A 21,658-nucleotide genomic window follows, 5' to 3' on the forward strand; every position below is an offset into this window, starting at 1 on the left:
ATTGATTATTTCCATCCACTCCAATAGCTGTCAGCATTTGCAATCTATGCTTTCCTGTGAGAAAGGTCCCATCGATGCACAGGAGAGGCCGACAGTGTTGGAATGCGTGATAATAGACTTTGGTTCAAATGATATATTCTCTACTGTCATCCCGTACATCTCATTTGCGATGCATTGCGATGTAAGGTTGCGATGGGTCTTCTGCACCCCCGGCAAATGACAAGTGTGCTGAGTGATAATTGAGCATTCCTAATAATTTTTCCATTTACCCTTATAGGCATGCACCCGCCACGGACAGCCCTACTTCACACATACCATATCGTACTTACGAGAATTGCACTCGACTGTTTTGAACTCTCGCATAAGAGAGAGACCAGTACTTAACAGCTTCCTTCACCTCATCAATTGAGTGATACCTCGCACCCTTGACAACTTCGTTCTCGCTGCAATCTGAAGGCACGCTAAATCCCTCGTCTACGATAAGATGACTGAAGTCGCTGCTTACTCATTCTTCAGGCACATCCTCGTCATCATCAGACGAATCGGCATTCATTGCTTCATCCAATTCACGTTCTTCGTCTTGCAGCTATTCAACAATAATGGGTATGTTCTCCCCCTCATCAGCCACGCATTGAGGTGCTGCGGTGCCACCTGCCTCAATGTTTGGTTTCTCAACTTCTTCATCAATATTTTTATCTCCTGGAGTAGCTTCAATGTTTATCAAAGAGTTCTGGTGCACACTGACAAGGAGTACCAGTGGCCATTACCAATGACTTGCATTTTGCACATAAGTTAACCAGTCCTCGTTGCTTACAAGTGGCATCAGCTCCCAGATCAAAGCGTGAGTGGTACGATTTATGACGCACTGAACACTCACAGTGTGTGTCTCCTGATTAATCCTTAATCCCCTCATTAACCAGTTGCATAGGGATTCAAATGTCCTCTCGTGCGGTCTGGTAATTCCTCTGACCGTACAGTTGAATTCACTTAAATCTACCCCATTCGGCCCATAAATCACATTTACTTCTCCGTAATATATACTGAAAATACCCTTCTCGGAAGACATATCTGTCAATCATTAATAAACTAGTTATACTACATATTAATACACAATGACCCTAAGTTTTAGCGATTCCCAGATTATATTTTCCAGATTCTAAACTATTCAGAATATAAATTATACTAAAAATAATTGAAAATACTAAAAACTATTCAAAACATAACTACCCTAAGAAATATTTTCTAGATTATAGTTATTTTTAATTAATTATACGATTAGAATGAGAATATACCTCCAAATCGACGTATGAACAGGGCTTCGCCGCTTCCTCTTCTCTCTTCCTCTTCTCTCTTTCTTTTTTTCCTGGTTTTTGCTGAATAAAATTGAAATTTAGGTGCAGGTGGGGGCTTATATAGCGGGGGGGGGGGGGGAGGGGGGACCTCCCGCCCGCCCAACGGGCAGGATGGCCCTCGGCACTACATCCCGCCCGTTGGATGGGCGGGACGCCCCCGCGGGGATCTCTTCGCGAATAAGAAAAGTTTCTTATTCGTGAAGAGGCCCTCGGGGAACCTCCCGCCCGCTGGATGGGCGGAAGGTCCCCGGCCCCAAGCCTCCCGCCCGATCAACGGGCGGGAGGTACCCATTTTTCGAATTTTTCCCAACCGACACACCTTTTTCGAATTTTATTTTTTAAAACTTTTTTTAAAAAAGCTCGTTAATCAGGCAGGATGAGAACATCCGGGAGCATCGGTGCAAGACCGAGGGGGTGGTAAAAGTCTAATCACCGAAGGAAGACTGCAAACGTCACCAATCAGGAATATCCGGTTCTTGCGTCACCTCCGAAGGTAATTTGCTTGTGTCCTTCCTTCGGAGCTCCTCCCTCCGAAGGGTGCTTGGTTCTCAGATTCTCTCTTTTTGAAATTTTATTCTCGAACCAAACACGTGGTGGGCATTAAACTCCGAGACAGCCGAGAGATAAAAAAGAGCTTCAAAGATTTAAATGAGAGAGAGGACGGTACAAATATGGAGTGCTCCCAAAAAAATTCTCATCTAATAACCTCTAGGGTCCTTTTATGGAGGGTATCAATTTGCAACTAGGCTCTTAATATATATAAAATTTGTACATAAGCTCTTGAGCCTTCGTATGATGCCTATTTCTACATGGGCTGCTCCACTGTCTTAAAGCATAGCAGATCAACAAAATGAAATAACTAATCCTCGAGCTCAATTCAGCTTTGTGCTTGCTGTCTCATAGACTTGTTTTTGGTATTTTTTTTAGTACAAAATTTGTGTTTGCTGACCGAGGCGTGAAACGGCGACGGTTTCGTCGCGGTTTTCTCCGCTTCCACCGCCGGTCCGCAACCATTCCCCTGGCGGCGACACCCCCGCGGCCGCTATCTATGGTGCCGTCACGCGCACACGACCATCCATCCGTTTCTTATCCACCTCATCCCACCACCGGCCACACGTCTCCGGACTCCGGCCAGGCCACGCCCTCGAGCCCCACCGCCGTGCGATCCGGCGGCCACCGCATCCCGCCCGTCCGCTCCCCACCCCCAAACCCCTCTTCTCTCCCGTCTCGCCCTCCCCAAGCCAACCAAAGCCAGGCCAGCCCAGCCCAGCCAGCCAAGCCGCACTCCCTCCCCGAGTCCTCCCCTGCCACCGCACGCTCCGCGACGCGATGGCCGCGCTCCGCCTCGCCTCCTTCACCCTCCGCCCGGCCGCCGCCGTGGCATCCCCCTCCTCCGGCGCGGGGCCGCGGTCCGCCTCCTTCGCCCGAGCGGCGCGGGGGCTCCCCTCGCTCCGCCTGGCCCCGCCCCACCGCCGCGGGGACCTCGCCAGGCCCCGCGCCGCGGCCGACGCCGCCGCGGAGAGCTACGCGTCCGCGCTGTCCGAGGTGGCCGCCGAGAACGGCACCCTCGAAAAGACCCTCTCCGACATGGAGAAGCTGGAGAAGATCTTCGCCGACGAGGCCGTCGCCGAGTTCTTCGACAACCCCACTGTGCCGCGCGAGGAGAAGACCCAGCTCATCGACGAGATCGCCAAGTCGTCCGAGCTGCAGCCGCACGTCGTCAACTTCCTCAACGTCGTCGTCGACAACTTCCGCGCGGGGATCGTGCCGCAGATCGTCACCGAGTTCGAGAACGTCTACAACGCGCTCAGCGGCACCGAGGTCGCTACCGTCACCTCAGTCGTGCAGCTCGAGTCGAAGGACCTCGCGCAGATCGCGCAGCACGTCCAGAAGATGACCGGCGCCCAGAACGTCCGCCTCAAGACGCAGCTCGACCCGGAGCTCATCGCCGGCTTCACTGTGCAGTACGGCCGCGACGGATCCAACTTCATCGACATGAGCGTCCGGAAGCAGATTGAGGAGATCGCCTCAGAGTTCGAGCTGCCCTCCGTCGCCCTCTAAGTCTGATCCGGCCTTAGGCGTCAATCCGCGCCCTTGAAGCCTAGGTCCTTTCTGTTGCCTTCCCTCCCTGCTCTTCTTCTTTATCATTCTCTGATTGAATGAGCGATGAATACTACATACCTGGGTTCCAGGATTCGTATTGTGTGCTTGTCTTGGCTTCCTAGCATTGTGCGTAATTTGAAGACAAAGTGTATAGCTTAGTTCTGTGTCATATCCGCAATGTTGATAGATGTTCTTTCATATTTCAGACTTAAGTGGAGACAGTCAAAGGAAGAAACTACTTGAAAATTGAAATTGGTTCTAAAGTAGAGAAAGTGGTGGAAATGCAATGATTTGGTACAGAGCCTTGGCATAATCTACGGTGTTGATTTGTAAACATAAGTAGCTTATAGCTTCAATGAACGCGAGGTGTGATGTGAGTACGCACTTTGGGTGGGAAGAGGAAGGTTCAGAAATCAGAGTGCCTAAACGAGTAGAGTAATTCAGATCACTACAAACACAAACGCCCCAATTGCGTAACTCGGATCTTCCAGACTTGCACCCAACTGTTCTTGAGCTGCAGAGCTGTCAATTTGATTTTTGCCAATTGCAAAATCTAAATTTGAAGTGGTTATTCATCTTTGCAGCTGCTACTCTCTGGGAACTGTAAGAATCAAGCGGGGATGTTGGTCCTCTCCCCGTCAAACCTGTGCAGATCAATGGTGGTGGCTCAAATACGTATGGACGGACATTCTTTTCTGCATTTCCTTTTCCATTTTTTTTTGGCGGGGAGCGTATGTAATTGTTTTCCTCCTTTTTTCCCTGTAATACGTTTAAAACACTCGAATATAGCTGAGTTTACTCCTCCCGTCTCAGTTACACACACGCTGATAGAGCTGAGGAAGTTAGTATCGGATGCCCGTGAATAGTTAGTTGTCCACAAGGACATAAGATCATGTCGCGTCTGCTTGCGGCCTTGCGCTCCGTAACTTCGCCGGAAAATGCATCTGGTGTTCACTGTGGCGTTTAATCCAGCTTGGTGGTTGAAAAATGAAAAGCATGGCTCTGTTGACCCAAGCTCCAATTCCGCTCCAAACTTCCCGGCTGAATGGGAACTCCATGAAAAGGTGACCAACCGTCTAATCGCGCTCACATAATGGTCAGAAGCAATCGTTCCGGATGCTAGTGATGCTTAGCTGATTGTTTCCGGATGATGAGTCACAGCGTAATTTGGGGCATATTCCCCTGCGTGCTGTGAAGTCCATGCCTAATTCAGCAATTCCACAAACAGTTGCGACTTCGAACGCGCGGCTGCTATGCTAGAACTGCAGGTCGTCCAGCTGACGAGCAAAAGCATTCGTTGAACTAGAGCCCAGCAAGAAATTTTGTGGCTGGATTAATACACTATTTATTACTGTGTTATGAGCATCGGCCACCAAGGATCCGTGGCGCAATGGTAGCGCGTCTGACTCCAGATCAGAAGGTTGCGTGTTCGATTCACGTCGGGTTCAAACCCCGGTCCAAGCGGAACCTCTTTTTTTTTGCCTAATGCTCCTGTGTAATTCGTCTAATCCCCGCCGTCCATCTACCACTAAGCATCCGCAGCCGCCGATCCCAACCGCTCACATTCCACTAAGCAAAATCCTCCTCCCCTATCCGGCTATCCCCTTCCTCTCCCCTCCGGCCCGCCCAACCGGCCAACCGAGGGAGACAGCGGCGGAGCCCCTCCCCTCCCGGCGCTGCGAGCTATCGCAATTTGCCATTGCCGCCAGCGCAATTGTGCAAGCACACCGCAATCCAATGCGGGACTAAACCGTACCCTTCCTTCGATCCAACCCGATGTTTGCCTACTCGAGCACATCGAAACCATGGCCGCAGCGCCACCCGCCGTCCCCAAGCCAAGGCGCGGGCGCCGCCGCCGCCGCGCGCCATGTGGCGCTGGCGGCACGGAGCAAGCGGAGGGGCGCGGGCGCCGTGGCGGCGGAGGGGGTGGACGAGGCGGCTGAGGCGGCGGAGCTGGTGCGCTCGCTTCTGCGGAGGACGGGCGGCGGCAAGGAGCGGCTGGTTCCGGTACTGGACCGGCACGTGCGGGTGGTCCGCACCGAGCACTGCTTCCTCCTCTTCGAGGAGCTCGGCCGCCGCGACGCATGGCTCCAGTGTCTCGAGGTCAGCACATGGGTCCTGTATATTACTCCTGGAGTTATGGTGTGGAAACTTGAGCATTGCAAATCTTGGGTTAGAAACTTAGGATTGGTCTGTGAGTCATGAACTCATGATGATTCATGAACCAATGTTTCCCCCTGTATGTGGGTAGTATACTGGTTCTAATTTATCTATGAAGATGATTCCAGTACTCTGTGATCCTCCCAGAGAACGAAGGACTGCACTTCTCCATAGCTGCTGAATCTTACCACGGGTGGCATTCGTTTCTATGTCCTTCACTGATTCTCTGTGAACACCAATATAATCACAGAAGCATATTTTAGCTTCATTAGTGATTAGCAAGAGAGCAATCGTTAAATTTCAGCTAGGTGGGCCTTTCTAGTTTTGTTTTACTACTGATTCCATATTGTCGTATTTTGCTAGGTTTTCAGATGGATGCAGAAACAAAGGTGGTATGTTGCTGACTTTGTTTTACTACTGATTCCATATTGTCGTATTTTGCTAGGTTTTCAGATGGATGCAGAAACAAAGGTGGTATGTTGCTGACAATGGCATCTACTCCAAGTTGATATCTGTAATGGGAAGGAAAGGCCAGATACGTATGGCAATGTGGCTGTTCTCTCAGATGCGGAACAGCGGGTGCAAACCAGACACTTCTGTGTATAACTCTCTTATCGGTGCACACCTGCATTCGCGAGATAAGAGTAAGGCTTTGGCGAAAGCTCTTGGCTATTTTGAGAAGATGAAGTGTATAGAGAGATGCCAACCAACGATTGTGACATACAACATCCTTTTAAGAGCTTTTGCTCAGGCTGGTGATACGAAGCAGGTAGATATCTTGTTCAAGGATCTGGATGAAAGTATAGTCTCCCCTGATATATACACTTATAATGGAGTGATTGATGCATATGGGAAGAATGGCATGATCAAAGAGATGGAATCTGTGTTGCTGCGGATGAAAAGCAAGCAATGCCGTCCAGATGTGATCACGTTCAATATACTCATAGATTCATATGGACGAAAGCAGACATTCGATAAAATGGAGCAGGTGTTCAAGAGCCTACTGCGGTCAAAGGAGAGGCCTACCCACCCAACGTTTAATTCCATGATAACAAATTATGGGAAAGCAAGGCTCAGGGAGAAAGCAGAATCTGTGCTTGGGAAGATGGAGGAATTGGGATTCAAACCGAACTATGTGACACAGGAATGCCTCATCATGATGTATGCACATTGTGATTGTGTCTCAAGGGCCCGGCAGATATTTGATGAGCTTGTCAACTCACAAAACAAAGTGAACCTGTCTTCATTGAACGCGATGCTTGATGCCTACTGCATGAACGGCTTGCACACAGAAGCAGATCGGCTGCTGGATACTGTACTTCAGAAAGGTGTTGTGCCCAGTGGTTCCACATACAAGCTGCTCTACAAGGCCTACACCAAAGCAAACGATAAGGTACTTGTGCAGAAGTTGCTCAAGGGAATGAATAAGCAGGGGATCGTTCCGAATAAAAAGTTCTTCCTGGACGCTTTGGAAGCATTTGGCACCTCTGAGAGGAAACCCAGGACATCATCAGCCGCAAACACTGCAAACAAGCCAAGTGCAAATTCTGCAGGCGATTCAGAAGCAGCTACTTCTATCAAGCCAAATGTAAGTGTTTGGCAAGTAGCTGCTACATAGACGGTCAGTTTGAAGAAGCTCGTCAAACTGCCTGACATCAGAAAGAACACATTCGATCTACCCCAGAAACCGTTAATAGTGTACTTGGAGCTATATGGGCCGTTGCTCTAAATCTCTTATGTTCCTCTTCTTCCCCAATTGATGAATGCTTACACCTTTCGTGCTTCGGCACAATCTGCTTGTACACTCATTCTGTGGTTATATAAGCGTAGGAATTTTTGCTTCGAGTTGACCATTGGACATCACTAGAATTCATGTTGTTTGTACTCTTCATTTATTACAGGTCTATCATTGTTGACATAAAACTGGGAACTGGAATGGCATGCATGCGCAGCACATTACTTCAGAGAATGTTCGCTTATGTGAAACACAAGTACCATAACTGATGCGAAACATGTCCATCATGCGAGAGTTCAAACGACGGGCTCCATTTTACGTAAAACAACCGAAACTCATATCAAAACAGTAAGAGCAATCATTCACAAAGTCAATAAGAACGACAGCAAAATTTCTACAAGTCCAGATGGCCCTCTAAATACTGGGCAATCTGACGTAAGATAAGACTTAAAAATTGCGATGCTGAACAGGCAAACACTCATGAAGTATCGAACAAAAGGTTGCTTGCGTCAGCCTCATACATTTCGAGCTCAAAACAGTGAGCTCGCCTACCACTGAGGTTCCATAAATACCAGCTTCAAATGACTTCTTCTGCCATCCCTTTCCCTGCAGCTCAAAGCTTCTCGAGAACAATGCACCAGTTGGATTTGTCATAGAACTGGTCAACAATAGCAGCACTCTTTATTCCAGAGACTAATCTGAAATTAAGAAGCTCATGATATGAGATATTCCGAATCAAAAGAACTGAGATACAGCAAAACGAAAGTAATATATGCTTATGAAGTGCAAGTGGCAGATTCTGTTTTCTTCTCTACAATAACATTTGTGTTTACAACCCTGATAAGACAATCAAAGTGACAGGTAGCGACGTGAATGCCATAGAAGTATAAGGTAGCCTTTCTGGATTACCTCGAATCAACAAAGATTCAATAAAAGAGTAAAAGACAGCCAGCCAAATGTCAATGTCATCAAACTGCTTTTAACAGGTGGTGTCACCCTTTTTAGCCATTCCATTTTTTCAGCCTTTTGCAACTAACAAACATATTGATATTGATCAAGAGAAAAGAATTGCAAATAAAACAGCAGAATAACTAAAATCAAAACGATGAAGCAGAAAGCTTCTATGAGCCATCACTACTATGGTGTACTATGGTGTATTGGTGACAACAAATGTAGGGTGTGGATTTATGCAGGTACTTAAAAACAAAAGGAGGGCCAGGAAGTAAACTTCTTCGTGTGAATGTAGAGTAAGAATACTCCACCTTTGAAGTTCTCCTTCAACAAAGACATGATAATAACGATTGTAGACCACCGTGCCCTTCTTCTCATCTTTCTTTGCAAATCCGTTCTCAAGAGCAGCAGCAGATGCACCACTGATTTCAGCTCGGTGAAATGGTAGATGCCATGGAACAAAGTATTCCTGCTGGTTTTTCTCATTCTCATCAGCATTTGAATTACTACAGGCTGTAATGGTCTTATCCTCAACACCATCATGATTTTTTTTCAATCGATCATCTGCTTGCTTCATTACACCAGCATCTTCATCAGTTTCTGCAATGCTTTCCAGAAGAGTTGCAGATTGACTACGTACTGGAGGACTGCTCTGATCAACCCACTCTTCAGTGTACTTCTCATAGAGGGGAGTCCACTTGTTGAGCAATGACTTGTCTTCCTGCTCCCTAGCCCAGACTGTGATGAGCACAAGACCACCTCTCCGGACAACACGGATTAGCTCTTCTATGGCCTTCCTCCGCCTATCATCAGTACTTAAATGATGCAACACTGCAATTGAAATCGCTGCATCACCAAAATTATCCCTGTATGGGAGGTTGACAGCATCAGCGACCAACACCTCATGTCCTCTCCCAGCACATATCTCAATAAGTGGAGAGCTTATATCACATCCTATGAAGAAACAATCAGGGTTGAAGCCCAAATACTTGCCATTACCACAGCCAGCATCCAGTACAACCGACCCTGACCTCAGGGAATTCAAGAATTCTGCAACCTTGGGCCATTTAGCAAATCTAGTTGCGCTAAAATGAGGAGCTATGGCATCATAGACACGATGCACATACTTCTTCTCAATTTCTGGAGTGGACTGAACACTTGAGGAGCAATTGCAGTTTCCTTCAGCAGGCACCCTGTCCTGAGCCCCAATCAAATCATTTGGCCTCATTGAATTGTTGGTGGTAATATGTTGACACGTCGGCTTCCAGCAAAATAATTCTTTGTGCCGAAAGCTTATACTATACAGATTAGATGCATGTATGGTTCTATGAAAGTTTCTTGCTGTTATCCCTGAAAATACCTGTATCATACAAGCCCTCTGTGAAAAGATATATGAATTAGCCTAACCAGTTTGCTGGTGCATCCAATTTGATTAAAAGATGAAATTACTAAAAAAAGGCAGTTTAGCTTTGGTTCAACAATGGCGGTCAACAGATAAGACAGTGGGGGAGAAGAGTAGCACCATGCGGCAATTGTAACAAGAGAGTTGCTATGTTTCAGACCTTCAGATAAACTAGCTTTACAAAAATAAGGATTAACCCCATGTAGAGTGGACTGAACCATGTATTCGATGGGATTGGATTAGTATGCCATCACCGGCATGCAAATCCACAAATCATTGGACGAAGTTTGAAGATTTAGATTCAGATTGATCGGTCACATTGTCGCAACTCACAGCGCAGCGACCAGTGAAGGGAAGGTACTACGAACAATCCACCCAAGCGAGCTATAATTATAATAATCGACAGGCCAGCTTATATATTCCAATAAGATGCCTCCCCAGTTTATAGCTGGGGTGTGAAACAAACAGGGCCTTAGGTCCCTCTAAAATGGTGACATGATCCATCAGTGGAGCCTTGATGTCTGTAATGGCTGCTGAAGCTACGCTAGCACTAGAACTACTTGAAATTTGTTCCTGTCATCTACCCGCGGCCGGTAATAAATCGAGGAATAATAAGAAGGGCAGAAAACTAGATCAGCTAGTGGAAGAAAGAACCAAGAAGAAGAACACTAGATCGAGAATAGGAGAGGGCAGATACACACCCCGCAGCTCCCGGAGGTCGTGGGGGACTGGAGGACGGCGGACGCCGGTAGTAGCAATAGGACGAGGATGAGGAGGTCCCGGCGGGTTGCGGCGTCGCCCGCGCAGAGTCTGCCGCGCTAAGAGGCGGAGGCGGGGATGGGGAGCAGAAGCGAAAGCTCGCCGGCTAGCCTTTGGCAGGCCGCAGGTGGGCTTGCCGTGTCCTCGTTGCGGGCGGGCGGGCGGCGGCGGCGTGCGTGTTTTGCTGCGGCGTGATGCGGCGGTGTGTGTTTGCCTGTTTGGGGCAGACGAATAGTAATGGGCCAAGTGTGTTGGGCCGTATCCGGAAAAAAGTCTCTGTACGTCTCGGCCCACGTATGGGAAATCCTGTTATTTAGTTTTTCCCCGGATACTCCATGTATTATGGATACGTATATTGTATCGAGCGCGTATCGGATACATATCTAATACCGGATACAAGTGGCCGTGCAATTAGACTCACAGTGCATGCATCAAGGGAACAAAAAAGGTCGCATATGCACTGAGACTAAGACTTAATCAATGAATCAGTGCTACTGTGGTCAGGTCACATTCACACAAAAAAATGCAAAATTATAACCCATACAATTTCTTCCCCTATTTTCCTTTCCCAGAACAGCATACATTACTCCTTTTTTCAAGTTACATACATAAGAGTACAATATTTCTGTTACACGAGACAAAGAAACAGAGCTAAAAAGAATCGATATAAAGTCAACTTAGCAGGAAAGAAACAAAAAGGAAAAAGAAACGCTTTTTTTCTGTTTTGTGACATTACAATTTACACAACAGGAAGCATCCAATCCTCCATTCCCGCTTGTTACAACACGACGATCAGAATTCGCCCTCCAGAAATCTCCATTCCAAGGCATATTTGTCGGATATTTAGTATATATATTTCTGGGATTTGAATGGCTTCAAGAATTGGATGTCAAAATGAATTCACACTCATGTGAACAGAACAAAGCAGATGCAAAATCCTAGGACTACACAGATTGTACAGCATCAAGCAGGCGTCTTATCAGAGTATGGTGCATCCACATCTGTTCTGCTTGGGGGAATTGGCAAGCTGCTTCTCTGCAAAATTATAGGCGAATAACATGTTAGAGGTACGTTCACAAGTGTCAAAAGAATATCACATTGTAGCTTCCAGCATCACAGTTGAGATAATAACATAAAACCACAAATAGGAATTATTCAGTATGCATGTCTATTAGTGGGCATGTATCATATTATCGCCCAAACATCCCATCACATCAAGTAAGTTGGTACGAGTGCTAGCTTGGCAATTCTAAGTGCCTCGAGACTTGTTGCGCTGGAACTGATTAAAGGTTGTCTCGTGGTTTGTATGTTTGAAAGTTTGCATAACTAGTCACGGTTAATTGTGTGATACTAGTGCATGCACCCATATGTACCCCAAAACAAAGTAAAAAAGAAGTCCTGCATACAAGCAGCTCAGCTAGCTTAATAACTTGAATACGGGTGTATTGCTGGTAAGCACAAACCTACTGAAACTAAAGGTCTAAGGACCTGTTTGGAGGGCCGCCGCACCTGCCACACCGCGCCTAACTTTTTTTGCCGCGGGTGCGGCGGCCGTTTTGGCCGCCACAAGTTAGGCGCGGTGTGGCGTCCTAGGCGCCACACCAAACAGGCCTTAAATTCCCATTGAATAACTGGAAACATCTTTCAGGTTGTAGTATTTAATCAGAGATGCCCGCCTAGACGCGTTCACTACCATAAGATTGATAGGCAGTATGTTCCAAACGCTGAAGGTCATAAAGTACACTTCAATTCATATGGAAATAGAAATATAGGTCCTCCATCAAAGGAACCAAGAAAACGATATGAATAAAAGGCTGAAATTGTCGGCAATACCACTGTTTTTGTCAGCTTGTGGAGGTCGCACTACCACATGCATTGTAATTACACCTCCTGGGACCTCTCCTACTGGAACACGGGACTCTGCAAGTGTTCGGTTATTCTCCAGTATCCTTCCAGCATTGATAAGCTTCAAGTCATTGACAGTTTTTGGAGCTATATCCTTATCTGTTAGCAGAAATGAAAAGAACAAATTGCATTCAATGTTTAACAGAGCAAGTAAGAACTAAGAACAGCAGGCATGGATTGCAGAAGAGAGAATTAGCACGGGGAGAAGTTCCTAAATGTAGGTCAAGATATGACCGCACAGAAAGTTTCCAGCATAATCAACCAAGGATCTCAGAGACAGAAAATAGAATGTGCTATTGCACTATTCCCAGATTGAAATGCAAAATTGCTAACTTGATGAGGCTAGCAGAATAGATGCAGATACCCTTCAAATAGATTACTGGCAATGAGACAAGGAATATATCATGTTCAATTGTTCAAGACGGTTTGCATCCGTATGTGTCAGTCAACAAGTGCAGGCATGTGCAAGCACACATTGCTTATGTTGCGAATGCAGGCAAAAGTATCAATATAGTTTTCAGATATGATTCAGCCAGAAAAGGCTTCATTTTTTACTTGATCTAGACCTTGGTTCTCATGTAAGAGCAGCTCATGCAAGTAGTTCATGAATTCATACCAAGGGAAGTTCCTTCAACAAGTGGAAGAATCAGAGAACTGTCATTACTTATAGATTCATTATCAGAATTTAGATTTGCACTTCTACTGATGAATCGTTCCTATTTTTATCTAATGTAAACAAGTTATTCAGCTGTACAAGATTAACTTATTATTTCTGAACATGTTCCAAAATGGCTTCTGCGGGAAGACGTAAGATGCTCTAACTGTTAAGATGAAAACTTCTGCTTAGTGCTTAAGCTGTGTTTGTCAGTAATTTCATGTACGGTCCATGCTGACTAACATTCTTAAATGTGAGCTGGCATCCAAATTATTTTTCATGTGATATACTATTTAATGAAGCCAATGTTCAATTCAGAAACAGCACATATGTCCAAATGATTTCTCCAAAGCAGCAGATGCACAAGAACCAGACAATTTAGAGTTAAGAATTAATTGTTTGCCCTCATCTAATAAGATGAACAGATAACATCATAGGCTAAATTATTAGCCAGATGTGTATCCACGGTGAAAGGTTGAATTGTTGAATTTCTCCATTAAAATCTTTCCTTAGCGCTACCGGAGCTCCCTTGACAAGTTGACATACTACAAGAGAGTAAATAGTTAATCAGAAGATAGATAACAATTATTAACATGGCCATGTGTTTTTTGCATCTTTTACAGCAAGCAAAATAAGGGACCTTGTTTGTCCATCCATTCCACCAATGGTTTGTTATTCAACTGTTTCCAAAAAAAAGTACTCTATTTCACTCTTCTGCCACAAACTTGGCAATTGTTTTCACAATCAAAAGTCCATATAAAATACAATAAGAAGGGTAATTATCACTTAACTATGGTATAGCCAGTTCTAGGATTCTGCTGATGCCAATAAAACGAATATGGCATAGCCAGTTACAGGACACTTATGAAGCTAATAAACGAATATTGAATGGTCAGACATTGGATACTACAGAAGCTAATCAACGAATATTGAATAGCCAGCTGTAGGACTTCGCTGAGCAAGAAAACTGGAGCATAGACTGCATAGTTCCGCTACTCAATTGACCATGCATCCAGGAAAAAAATCAAGCATGCCACGAGCACCATACGCCACAAGCATAACAACAGGCGGTTGCAGGAAGACTACTGAAAACATGAGCACAAAGCGAAAAAGAAGCAATACACGATCCAAGAAACTCATGACACGGCGAATACTTCTGCACCCAAAATTACTAAAGCATCCTTGTCTTGTCAGCAGATCGGGACGGAGCACGTGTGGGCGCTACCAATCAATAGGCCTCACCTTGCGGCCACCGAGCGAGGATGAACTCCTTGAGCGCGGAGACTGTGGTGGAGGGGTCGTACTTGGTGGGCCCGATGTCCGTGCCGTCGAAGAGCCGGAACCTGACCTCGATCGGCTCCTTCCCGCCGGCCATCTCCTTCCCGCCAGATCGCCGCCGGCCGGCCGCCCCACCTCCTCTTCCCAAGATCCACGAAGCCCCGGATCAGAGGCCCATAGCAGCAAGGAAGCAGCAAAAAAATCCACAGAAACACGCGATGGTGGGATTTTGACGACGAATTCTTGCTTCCGCGTGGGGTGAAAGCGAGGGGACGGCGACTCGGTGGGGGAGGAGAGGAAGACGAGAGCCAGAGAGAGAGAGAGAGAGAGAGAGAGAGAGAGAGAGACGGGGTAGTGGGCTTCCTCCTCTCGGTGTATTGACAGATACGCCCAAGCAGAAGTTTTAATTTCGGTTTTGGCATCGAACCATGGTGATGGACTGAGGTTGGAGTGTGAAAGCGAGAGGCCAGGCCGAGCGGGGAATTCTAGGCGGAAGGCGCGGCGCGAGGCGGGCAGCAGCTGGAGGAGGAATGAATCGCCGGAATTCGACGTCGGCGATGGCTTCTATCTCGGGTACTTTGACTGCCCCCCGTCTCTCGTCGTCGTCTTCTTCCCTGTTTGTATATCTGTACTACTCCAGCAGTCATGGTTTTTGGCATGTTATGTAGAATATTTCTCTCGTCTCTGTTTCTTCATTGGTGGTACAGGTCGAGCTTGTTTTTCAGCATAAACAGTTGAAAAATACACATCATAATCCAAAGCTCGATTAAGATGCATTGCTTTGGGAGAAAGATTTTTAGACGGAATCCAATCCTATCTTGCATATGCGGCTATGCCGGCCGGATTTTAGACTGATTTCTTTTTTCCGTCGTATGTTGACTCAAAATGAGTTCTCCCTGAATTATAAACAGTTGCAAGAAGACTAACCTAGATACTCTGAAAGACGAATTGGTCAGAGAATATAGAAATTGTTCCTGATCGCAACGAAATGGCCGTCCATGTCGCGGGACAGGTGGTACGAAAGCATGAAGCAGCACTGCAGCAGACGCAGCTCCTTCCATCTCCAGAACCGCCACACGTCTCCTGATCCCAATGCGGCAATGCCTCGTGTACGTGTTCTTGAGCATGGCGACAAGCAGTGTATATTTCCTGGCTGGCCAAGCCAAAGGCCAATCAACTTCTGCATTCCGCTGGGGAATTATCATGAGCTGCCCTCCGATGGTTGGCTATTATTCTAGGCAGCCAACGCAATCAGAGCTCGGCGCTGCCATTCAGATCCCGCGATAAACTTGCACACACACCAACCAGAACAGCTCAACATATATTCCGTCCAGTTTTCCAGGCAATCATCAGCACAAAGTCACAGGCACATGCAAAAAGAAAAAAAAACTTAGCGATCCCAAAACGTAATAGTCAAAAGAACGTAGCATCCAGATTAATTTTAAGGCGAAAAGTTCAGCAACGATCGATGCTTAATTCGCAAAGCATTTCAACCTAGTCGTTGGAGTTCGCTCAGGGTGTCAAGTTTTTCAAAACTGGTTGGTGATGTCTTATCTATGGCCATGGATTAGGATAACCTGTCTCGAAAGTGCTGGATGGATGAATGCACTCTTCTAGGACTGAAGGTACGGTAGCTTGGCGACGTTGTACACCAGCTGAACATCAGCCAAAACGGGAGATTACGACGTGCTAACCACACTCGTGAAATGAAATGACTAAACGGCATACAGAATTGAAGCTGGTGCTTGTCAGGTATGATCCGATTCTAAAGAAGGGGTTATTATGAGGACAGCTGAGACATAACTTGTGCTCGACGCAAATGATTGGCAACGCCCTGGAGGCCTGATGGAACTGAACCCTACACATCGCTACAGCTAATAAGAAGTTAATTTTTTTTTGTTAAGGATTACTATTTCTCAGTCAAACCAGTGACGTGCTTGCTACCAAATAGGTCGTGACAGTAGCCGTTCATGTATCATTAAAGAAAATTTTAACGTCTGATAGAAAGAGGTTTAGAGTATATGACAAGAGTGTCGTTGCATTTCCCAGCTTTGATTAAGCTGGGAGACTGCAACCTGGAACAAATAAAAAATATAAGCTTGTTTTTCAGACAATATACATACACCATGGTTTTTCAAGTACTAGAAAAGTAGCTGTTTTTGTAGTGGCAGAGACCACCGAAGTGTCGTGTAGCGGAGCTAGCTCTAGATTCCGCGCAAGCAAGCAATCATAGATAGATGGATGTAATGTGTTTATGTGTTTCAAGCAAAGTAGTCAGAGGAATATTTTGAGGAAGCAAAATATCAATTAGTTCCAGGTGCCTATTTCCAAAACCATGCATCCTTCTAGCCTTATCTCTTTTCCTTGAATCATTAGTTCATCACTGTCAAAAGTATTCAGGGATCTTATTGCTCGATGTGACAGCCTTATTGTTACAGCATGTCGGTACGCAATTGAAAAAAAAAAGAAGCTGAAAATCACAGGAAGAAGGTTACCAGAAGCAATGGATAAGCTGCAGGCCGCGGCTTGCTCGAATTATTGTTTGGAGGACCCCCTACCTACCTACCTGATTACAGGTAAGAACACCTGCTGGTTGATGCTAGTATACTGCTAATACATGTGCGTCTGCATCACGACACCCTCACTTTCGTCTGTGCCCTCATGGTATCATCATATTGTTTCTGTTTGATCTGCAAATTATGAGCTGTTAGAAACACCGCCTCTTGGCCGTTTTGAGGAATCCAAAGGCACCTGTAAAGTGCTCACAGAGAATCACTCTTTGTTTTTTTTTCAAACAAACGAATCACTCTTTGTATCTATGGAATGTTTATTCTATGAGCAACTTGGAATCTGATCCCCAGGCCTTCAGAAAAAGAGAATAAATTTACTAGGAATTATGGGATTTTATTTCTACCCCGTGCATGGACCAATGATTGGATGCATATGGAACTCCACTACACTCTCTTATCTTGTTTTATCCTTAGGTAATTCCTTTTTATCACAACCCTGTTACAGCTTGGTTTGTCTCTATCTTGAGCAACAGGGCCGCGCTTGTGCAAATCTGCATGTTTGTTAGTGGAAGACATGTTTAGTGTGCAGCAGATACGCCACTGATTTGCTGGTCAGACCTCTCTGCAACTGCCTTTGTGCCTAGCTATTAGTAGTGGAACCATGGCCCTACTGACTACTGACATGATAGCTGAATCCATTCCCTTCCCCGCTGTCAAGAGCTCACGATCGAGCAGGAGAGTAGATGCGTCTGCCAAGAACGAAAAAGCTGAGACTTTTTCAGACAAGTGGAGAGTGATTCGTGCGAGAGACAGTGCAGTGAACTGAAAAGAAGCGCCCCGCTTGTGCTTCTAAAATCATTGCAGGGTTCAGTCCTCAGAGGAAGTCTGCAAATTGGTGATCCACTCGCCGAGCTGATGCTGCGGCGAGCAAGTTTCGTGGTGGATGGGGAAAGAGAAGTTGATAGTGGACGGGTGCTTTTGTATTCATGTGTGAACTCGGAATTGCTTAACTGACTGCTGATGGAATGACCTTGATTCGCATGAACGATTGGCGGTTTCAGGCCAGCTGCCGACACGAGGTGCAAAGACGGAGTAATCGCTGTCAGTTGGATGCCAGTGGAGCGAAGTGTTCGAGACTTGTAGTGCTCCCGCGGTCGGCGTTCGTGTTGCGAGCAAACGGCACGGCTCTAATGGCAGGTGCTGCTGCTTTCCAACGACTTACAGGCAGGATGGCATGTCTGCCTGCCACTACTGCACAGCGATCAGGAGACTGATGGATGCAGTAAGCCGGCGACAAGGATAGCAGCAAATGCTAGCGAAACAGGCTTCAAATGGGCTTAACATGTGGAGCCCAAATGCTTGGGAAGCCCACTCGACTAAAACGGAGGCCTAGATAACGTTTGTTTATGGGCTAGGTAGGGGAGCTTTTGCGACGCAGTGGGCCAGATTTCCCTCTTCTTATATACTCACCAGGCCCTCCCTGGATGCTGACCGGGCTTTTCCCTCTCATCCCCACGAGTCGCGCGCCTCGCAAAGCCTCCGCTCGCAGGTTTCCTATACCACCACCCCCCTCAACCCCCCGTGTCCCTGTCTGATATGTTCTGTCCTCTGCAACCAGGCACGTCGGACGAGAGCAACGAGTCCAGCGCACCTGGCGCGACCCCCAGCCGTTGGTTCGCTCGCGGCCCCGTGACTCGGCTGCCGGTCACGAGCTCCCTCTCATTCAGACCCAGCTACCTCTGTCCTGTGCGCGTTTCACGATCTCAGGAGTATCTCAAACCTGCAGTCCGTCCTGTTGATCTACGAGTCCCGACTTTTTGGTGGCGGATGAGGTCGGTCGGTTCGTTTCAGATGGATCGCCCAAACTCAGATCCAACCGCCGCTGCCACGACGATTGGTAAGCAGGGCGCCATCCATATAGGAGTCCAGAGGCCGCGGCTGGATAAATTAGCCACGGGGGTTCCATGAGCCACATCTAATCCTATCCGAGGAGGCCAAGTGAGCGTCGGCGCCCCCCGGCCGGCGGGCTATTAATTGGCCGGGCGCACGGGCGTTTTGGTCGTCACGGGCGACGCTCGGGCGCCCGCGACTTCCTGCCTTCCCGGAGATAGAAGAGGAGAGTGAACGCGCCCCCGCCCACGTATAAAACGCGCGTCAACCCCGCAACCCCGGATCAACACGCGCGCGCCCGCCGAGCTCCTCCTCGGCCGATCGCTTCGGCGCTCGCTCCCCCCACCCGATCGGGCTACCTTATCCGCCCGCCCGCCCGCCCGGCGATGCTGCTGCCGTCCGCGCCCCACTCCGCCGAGACATTCAGCGCCGCGGCCTCCGGGCTCCGATCCCTGCTCGCCGCGCCCGACGCCGCCCGGGGCGCCGTCGTGACGCGGGCAGCCGTCGCGTCGCGCTGCTGTGCCGGTGGTGGCGAGGACGTCGTCAGAGCAAGCGGCGACGACGGCACAACCATTATTGGGCACTGCGAGGATATCAAAACGGCAAAGAAGGATGACGAGGAGGAGGAGGATATGAAGGAGGCCGCAAAGGAGAAGGAAGCCGGGATGACCACGGAGGAGGAGGAGGAGGAGGACTTGGATGGATTCTGGGTGTCGTACGGGCGGCGGCGCCAGAGGCGCCGGCTGCCCCGGCCCATCCCCTCGCTGGTCGCCCGCGGCGCGCTCCGGCGGACGCGCACCGGCGACGGGCGGCTCGTGATCCGGATAGTGCCCGTCGTGCGCCCCGAGTGCGTCCGCGCCCGCCGCCGCGGCGACCGCCTCACCATGCAGCTCGTCGACCACGAGGACGATTCCCCGATGATGGTGCCTCCGCTCCGGGAGCCGAGCAGCGCGCGACAAGGATGCTGCAACGTCGTCGGGGCTGCGCGGGCGGGCGACGGCACGGCCGCGCCGGCAACAGGAGGTGAAGCCGGCGTCGGCGGCGTGGAGGAGGCGGTGGCAGCTCCTCCGGCGGTGCCCCCGCCACGGGTGCCCTCCGCGGGGTGCTTCGAGGAGGTGTTCAGGTTGGACCCGATCGGCAGCAGCTCGCTGCACCAGATGCCCAGCCTGAGGATGGTGCATTGACGGGGCGTTGTGGCCGAGGGGGCGAGGAGGAAACAAATTTTGTAGATCCGTGTACATAGTAGTGGCTTGTAAATTATAACCATGCCCTAATTGGCGGATGAAGAGAGTAGCTAATGAGATTCAACGTATGTTCGTCGTAGCCAGTCTATCTGAGTTCTCCGGCGCTGATGTTGAATGCCTATTCGCTTGACTTCTAGCGAGCTGCATACAAGATCGATGGAGGCGATGTGCAGCAACGATCGAATGAAGCAGTATTTACAGATCAATTTGGGTTTTGTAATTAGGAAGAATTGGGTAACTGGGTTCAAATGACAATCAGCCCAATCAACCTGCTGATAATCTACAGTACTGGATAAAAGCCCAAGTTCCTTCAAACAAGCATTGGCAGCGTTATACATGTTGCGTCGCGTGAAGGCCGGCCTGTGCGTCCGGTGGTCAGCCCATGGGCCTCGTCGTGGTCGGGGAGGAAGAAGAAGGCGGAAACGAACGAAGAGGCGCGCATTTCAGGCCGCGCCCGAGCACCCGTGCCGTGCGGGCACGACGAGGCAACACGTGTCCTCGGATTGCAGCGACGCCTCCGGGCAGGTGGCGGTGCGCTTTCCGTTTCCCAACCCCACGTCGCGGTCGCGGCCTCCTCCTGTATCGCAGCTGTCCCTGGCCCGCCGGGGCACTCGCATTGAGGAGGCAGCCGAGACGACACAAAGGAAAACAAAACAACGAGGCGGTGACAGTGAGTCGCTGGTGCTCCACCTTGCGAGTTCCGTTTGTCCGTGTTACGACCACTAACAAAAATACTGCTGCTTAGGAGTACTGGAGTATTTCACACCCAAAGAATGCCTTGGCTACGAGTGATTGTGATACTATACCTGCGCCCCCACTGACCGTCCTTTTTATAATTCTGACCTGCTACTTTGCTAGCTCAGCCATTTTTCTTTACAGCTATTGATGTTCCTGAATCTTTTTTATTTCCTGGTGTTTCTGAATTGACGGCAGGGGAGAGAAAATTATTGGCAAAGTGCCTTTTCTCAGGAGGAACGGGACGGGGGCAACGGTATCATGGAGGGCGTTGACAGGTATCAAAAGAGGAGCGGCAGTTGTGATTTGTCACGTCTATAAAAGCCCTTTTTTGCCGCATGATGATTGAGGGTGTCCCTGGAAAAATAGTGCGCTGAGATGACAGTGACATGCTCAGTTCATCACGAAAGAAAAACATGTACCAACTACCAACACTGCAGCTCAGCTAGAGGCTTCAAATCTACCCTTAACACATGTACCAGCATCTGGCAATATGGACATGTGCGTTTGGAATTTTGGGTATTATCTGGTGCCATTTTCTACTTTAATCGAGTCAGGGAATCATACACGTACTCGCCAGCTGGACGGCGGCACGAGGATTTTTATCTCTGACAGGCGCCCCGGCCGCTCGGCACGCTTGCTTCGTTCAGCGCCTGCGCCGTCTACCCGGTGGTCGCGGCGGGGCCCACGCGGGGGCGAAGCGACCAATGGATGACACACAGCTCCACCCACTACCACGTGGGGACCACCACGCGCGGTGCCTCGAGGTGGCTGTGCGGGGACTCTGGTCATATGAGCGGATGGACCGTTGCTGTTAAAAACTTATGCAAATAAGCTGCTAAGCCCTCCGTTTCCCTCGTATTCTCAAAAGCACTTCATTACAAACTTCTCTAAGACATTGTTATTCACTTGTGTGCTTTTGTCGGTTGTAATCTATGTATTTTTAGTTGTTTAAGTGCTTCAAAACTTAGAACCTCGT

The 21,658-nt window shown here is 48.3% G+C and overlaps 5 protein-coding genes and 1 non-coding gene across 9 annotated transcripts; 4 read left to right on the forward strand and 2 right to left on the reverse strand.

Moving 5' to 3' along the window:
- The first annotated feature begins 2,575 nt into the window (after nucleotides 1-2,575).
- On the forward strand, nucleotides 2,576-4,260 carry LOC112872909 (ATP synthase delta chain, chloroplastic-like). Of its 2 annotated transcripts, none has more exons than XM_025935941.1 (2): nucleotides 2,576-3,457; nucleotides 4,040-4,260. In XM_025935941.1, the coding sequence occupies exon 1, from the start codon at nucleotides 2,682-2,684 to the stop codon at nucleotides 3,411-3,413; it is 732 nt and encodes a 243-aa protein (XP_025791726.1). In that variant the 5' UTR covers nucleotides 2,576-2,681; the 3' UTR covers nucleotides 3,414-3,457; nucleotides 4,040-4,260. The 2 variants fall into 2 exon arrangements, with proteins under 2 accessions (XP_025791726.1, XP_025791730.1); XM_025935945.1 differs by lacking the exon at nucleotides 4,040-4,260 and adding an exon at nucleotides 3,662-3,882.
- A 571-nt stretch (nucleotides 4,261-4,831) lies between these two features.
- Nucleotides 4,832-4,903, forward strand: TRNAW-CCA. Its single transcript has one exon. It is a non-coding gene; the product is annotated as a tRNA-Trp (tRNA).
- Nucleotides 4,904-5,037: 134 nt separating this feature from the next.
- On the forward strand, nucleotides 5,038-7,510 carry LOC112878995 (pentatricopeptide repeat-containing protein PPR5, chloroplastic). The gene is made up of 2 exons (XM_025943308.1): nucleotides 5,038-5,558; nucleotides 6,061-7,510. The coding sequence occupies exons 1-2, from the start codon at nucleotides 5,232-5,234 to the stop codon at nucleotides 7,231-7,233; spliced, it is 1,500 nt and encodes a 499-aa protein (XP_025799093.1). The 5' UTR covers nucleotides 5,038-5,231; the 3' UTR covers nucleotides 7,234-7,510.
- A 153-nt stretch (nucleotides 7,511-7,663) lies between these two features.
- Nucleotides 7,664-10,665, reverse strand: LOC112883639 (tRNA (carboxymethyluridine(34)-5-O)-methyltransferase). Of its 2 annotated transcripts, none has more exons than XM_025949002.1 (3): nucleotides 10,405-10,665; nucleotides 8,613-9,661; nucleotides 7,664-8,048 (listed from the first exon to the last, which is right to left on the reverse strand). In XM_025949002.1, exons 2-3 carry the CDS (start codon nucleotides 9,527-9,529, stop codon nucleotides 7,964-7,966), a joined length of 1,002 nt encoding a protein of 333 aa, XP_025804787.1. In that variant the 5' UTR covers nucleotides 9,530-9,661; nucleotides 10,405-10,665; the 3' UTR covers nucleotides 7,664-7,963. The 2 variants fall into 2 exon arrangements, with proteins under 2 accessions (XP_025804787.1, XP_025804766.1); XM_025948981.1 differs by having other exon boundaries at nucleotides 8,613-9,679.
- Nucleotides 10,666-10,993: 328 nt separating this feature from the next.
- Nucleotides 10,994-14,663, reverse strand: LOC112891060 (membrane-anchored ubiquitin-fold protein 3). Of its 2 annotated transcripts, none has more exons than XM_025957969.1 (3): nucleotides 14,265-14,663; nucleotides 12,299-12,466; nucleotides 10,994-11,497 (listed from the first exon to the last, which is right to left on the reverse strand). In XM_025957969.1, the coding sequence occupies exons 1-3, from the start codon at nucleotides 14,395-14,397 to the stop codon at nucleotides 11,442-11,444; spliced, it is 357 nt and encodes a 118-aa protein (XP_025813754.1). In that variant the 5' UTR covers nucleotides 14,398-14,663; the 3' UTR covers nucleotides 10,994-11,441. The 2 variants fall into 2 exon arrangements, with proteins under 2 accessions (XP_025813754.1, XP_025813746.1); XM_025957961.1 differs by having other exon boundaries at nucleotides 12,296-12,466; nucleotides 14,265-14,650.
- A 4,156-nt stretch (nucleotides 14,664-18,819) lies between these two features.
- On the forward strand, nucleotides 18,820-20,244 carry LOC112891979. The gene has a single exon (XM_025959035.1). It carries the CDS (start codon nucleotides 19,087-19,089, stop codon nucleotides 19,882-19,884), a length of 798 nt encoding a protein of 265 aa, XP_025814820.1. The 5' UTR covers nucleotides 18,820-19,086; the 3' UTR covers nucleotides 19,885-20,244.
- The last annotated feature ends 1,414 nt before the right edge of the window (nucleotides 20,245-21,658 follow it).

This window comes from Panicum hallii, chromosome 1 (genome assembly GCF_002211085.1).
Source record: "Panicum hallii strain FIL2 chromosome 1, PHallii_v3.1, whole genome shotgun sequence".
NCBI lineage: Eukaryota > Viridiplantae > Streptophyta > Magnoliopsida > Poales > Poaceae > Panicum > Panicum hallii.

Excerpts from the sequence above, each read along its gene's own strand:
- LOC112872909 (XM_025935941.1), top strand. The coding sequence starts at position 2,682 with ATGGCCGCGCTCCGCCTCGCCTCCTTCACCCTCCGCCCGGCCGCCGCC.
- LOC112878995 (XM_025943308.1), top strand. The coding sequence starts at position 5,232 with ATGTTTGCCTACTCGAGCACATCGAAACCATGGCCGCAGCGCCACCCG. Across the intron at positions 5,559-6,060 it reads CATGGCTCCAGTGTCTCGAG|GTTTTCAGATGGATGCAGAA; the intron begins GTCAGCACATGG and ends GTATTTTGCTAG.
- LOC112883639 (XM_025948981.1), bottom strand. The coding sequence starts at position 9,670 with ATGATACAGGTATTTTCAGGGATAACAGCAAGAAACTTTCATAGAACC. Across the intron at positions 8,049-8,612 it reads GTTGAAGGAGAACTTCAAAG|ATTAGTCTCTGGAATAAAGA; the intron begins GTGGAGTATTCT and ends TCTTAATTTCAG.
- LOC112891060 (XM_025957961.1), bottom strand. The coding sequence starts at position 14,397 with ATGGCCGGCGGGAAGGAGCCGATCGAGGTCAGGTTCCGGCTCTTCGAC. Across the intron at positions 12,467-14,264 it reads CCTCGCTCGGTGGCCGCAAG|ATAAGGATATAGCTCCAAAA; the intron begins GTGAGGCCTATT and ends TTCTGCTAACAG. Across the intron at positions 11,498-12,295 it reads ACAAGCTGACAAAAACAGTG|AGAAGCAGCTTGCCAATTCC; the intron begins GTATTGCCGACA and ends ATAATTTTGCAG.
- LOC112891979 (XM_025959035.1), top strand. The coding sequence starts at position 19,087 with ATGCTGCTGCCGTCCGCGCCCCACTCCGCCGAGACATTCAGCGCCGCG.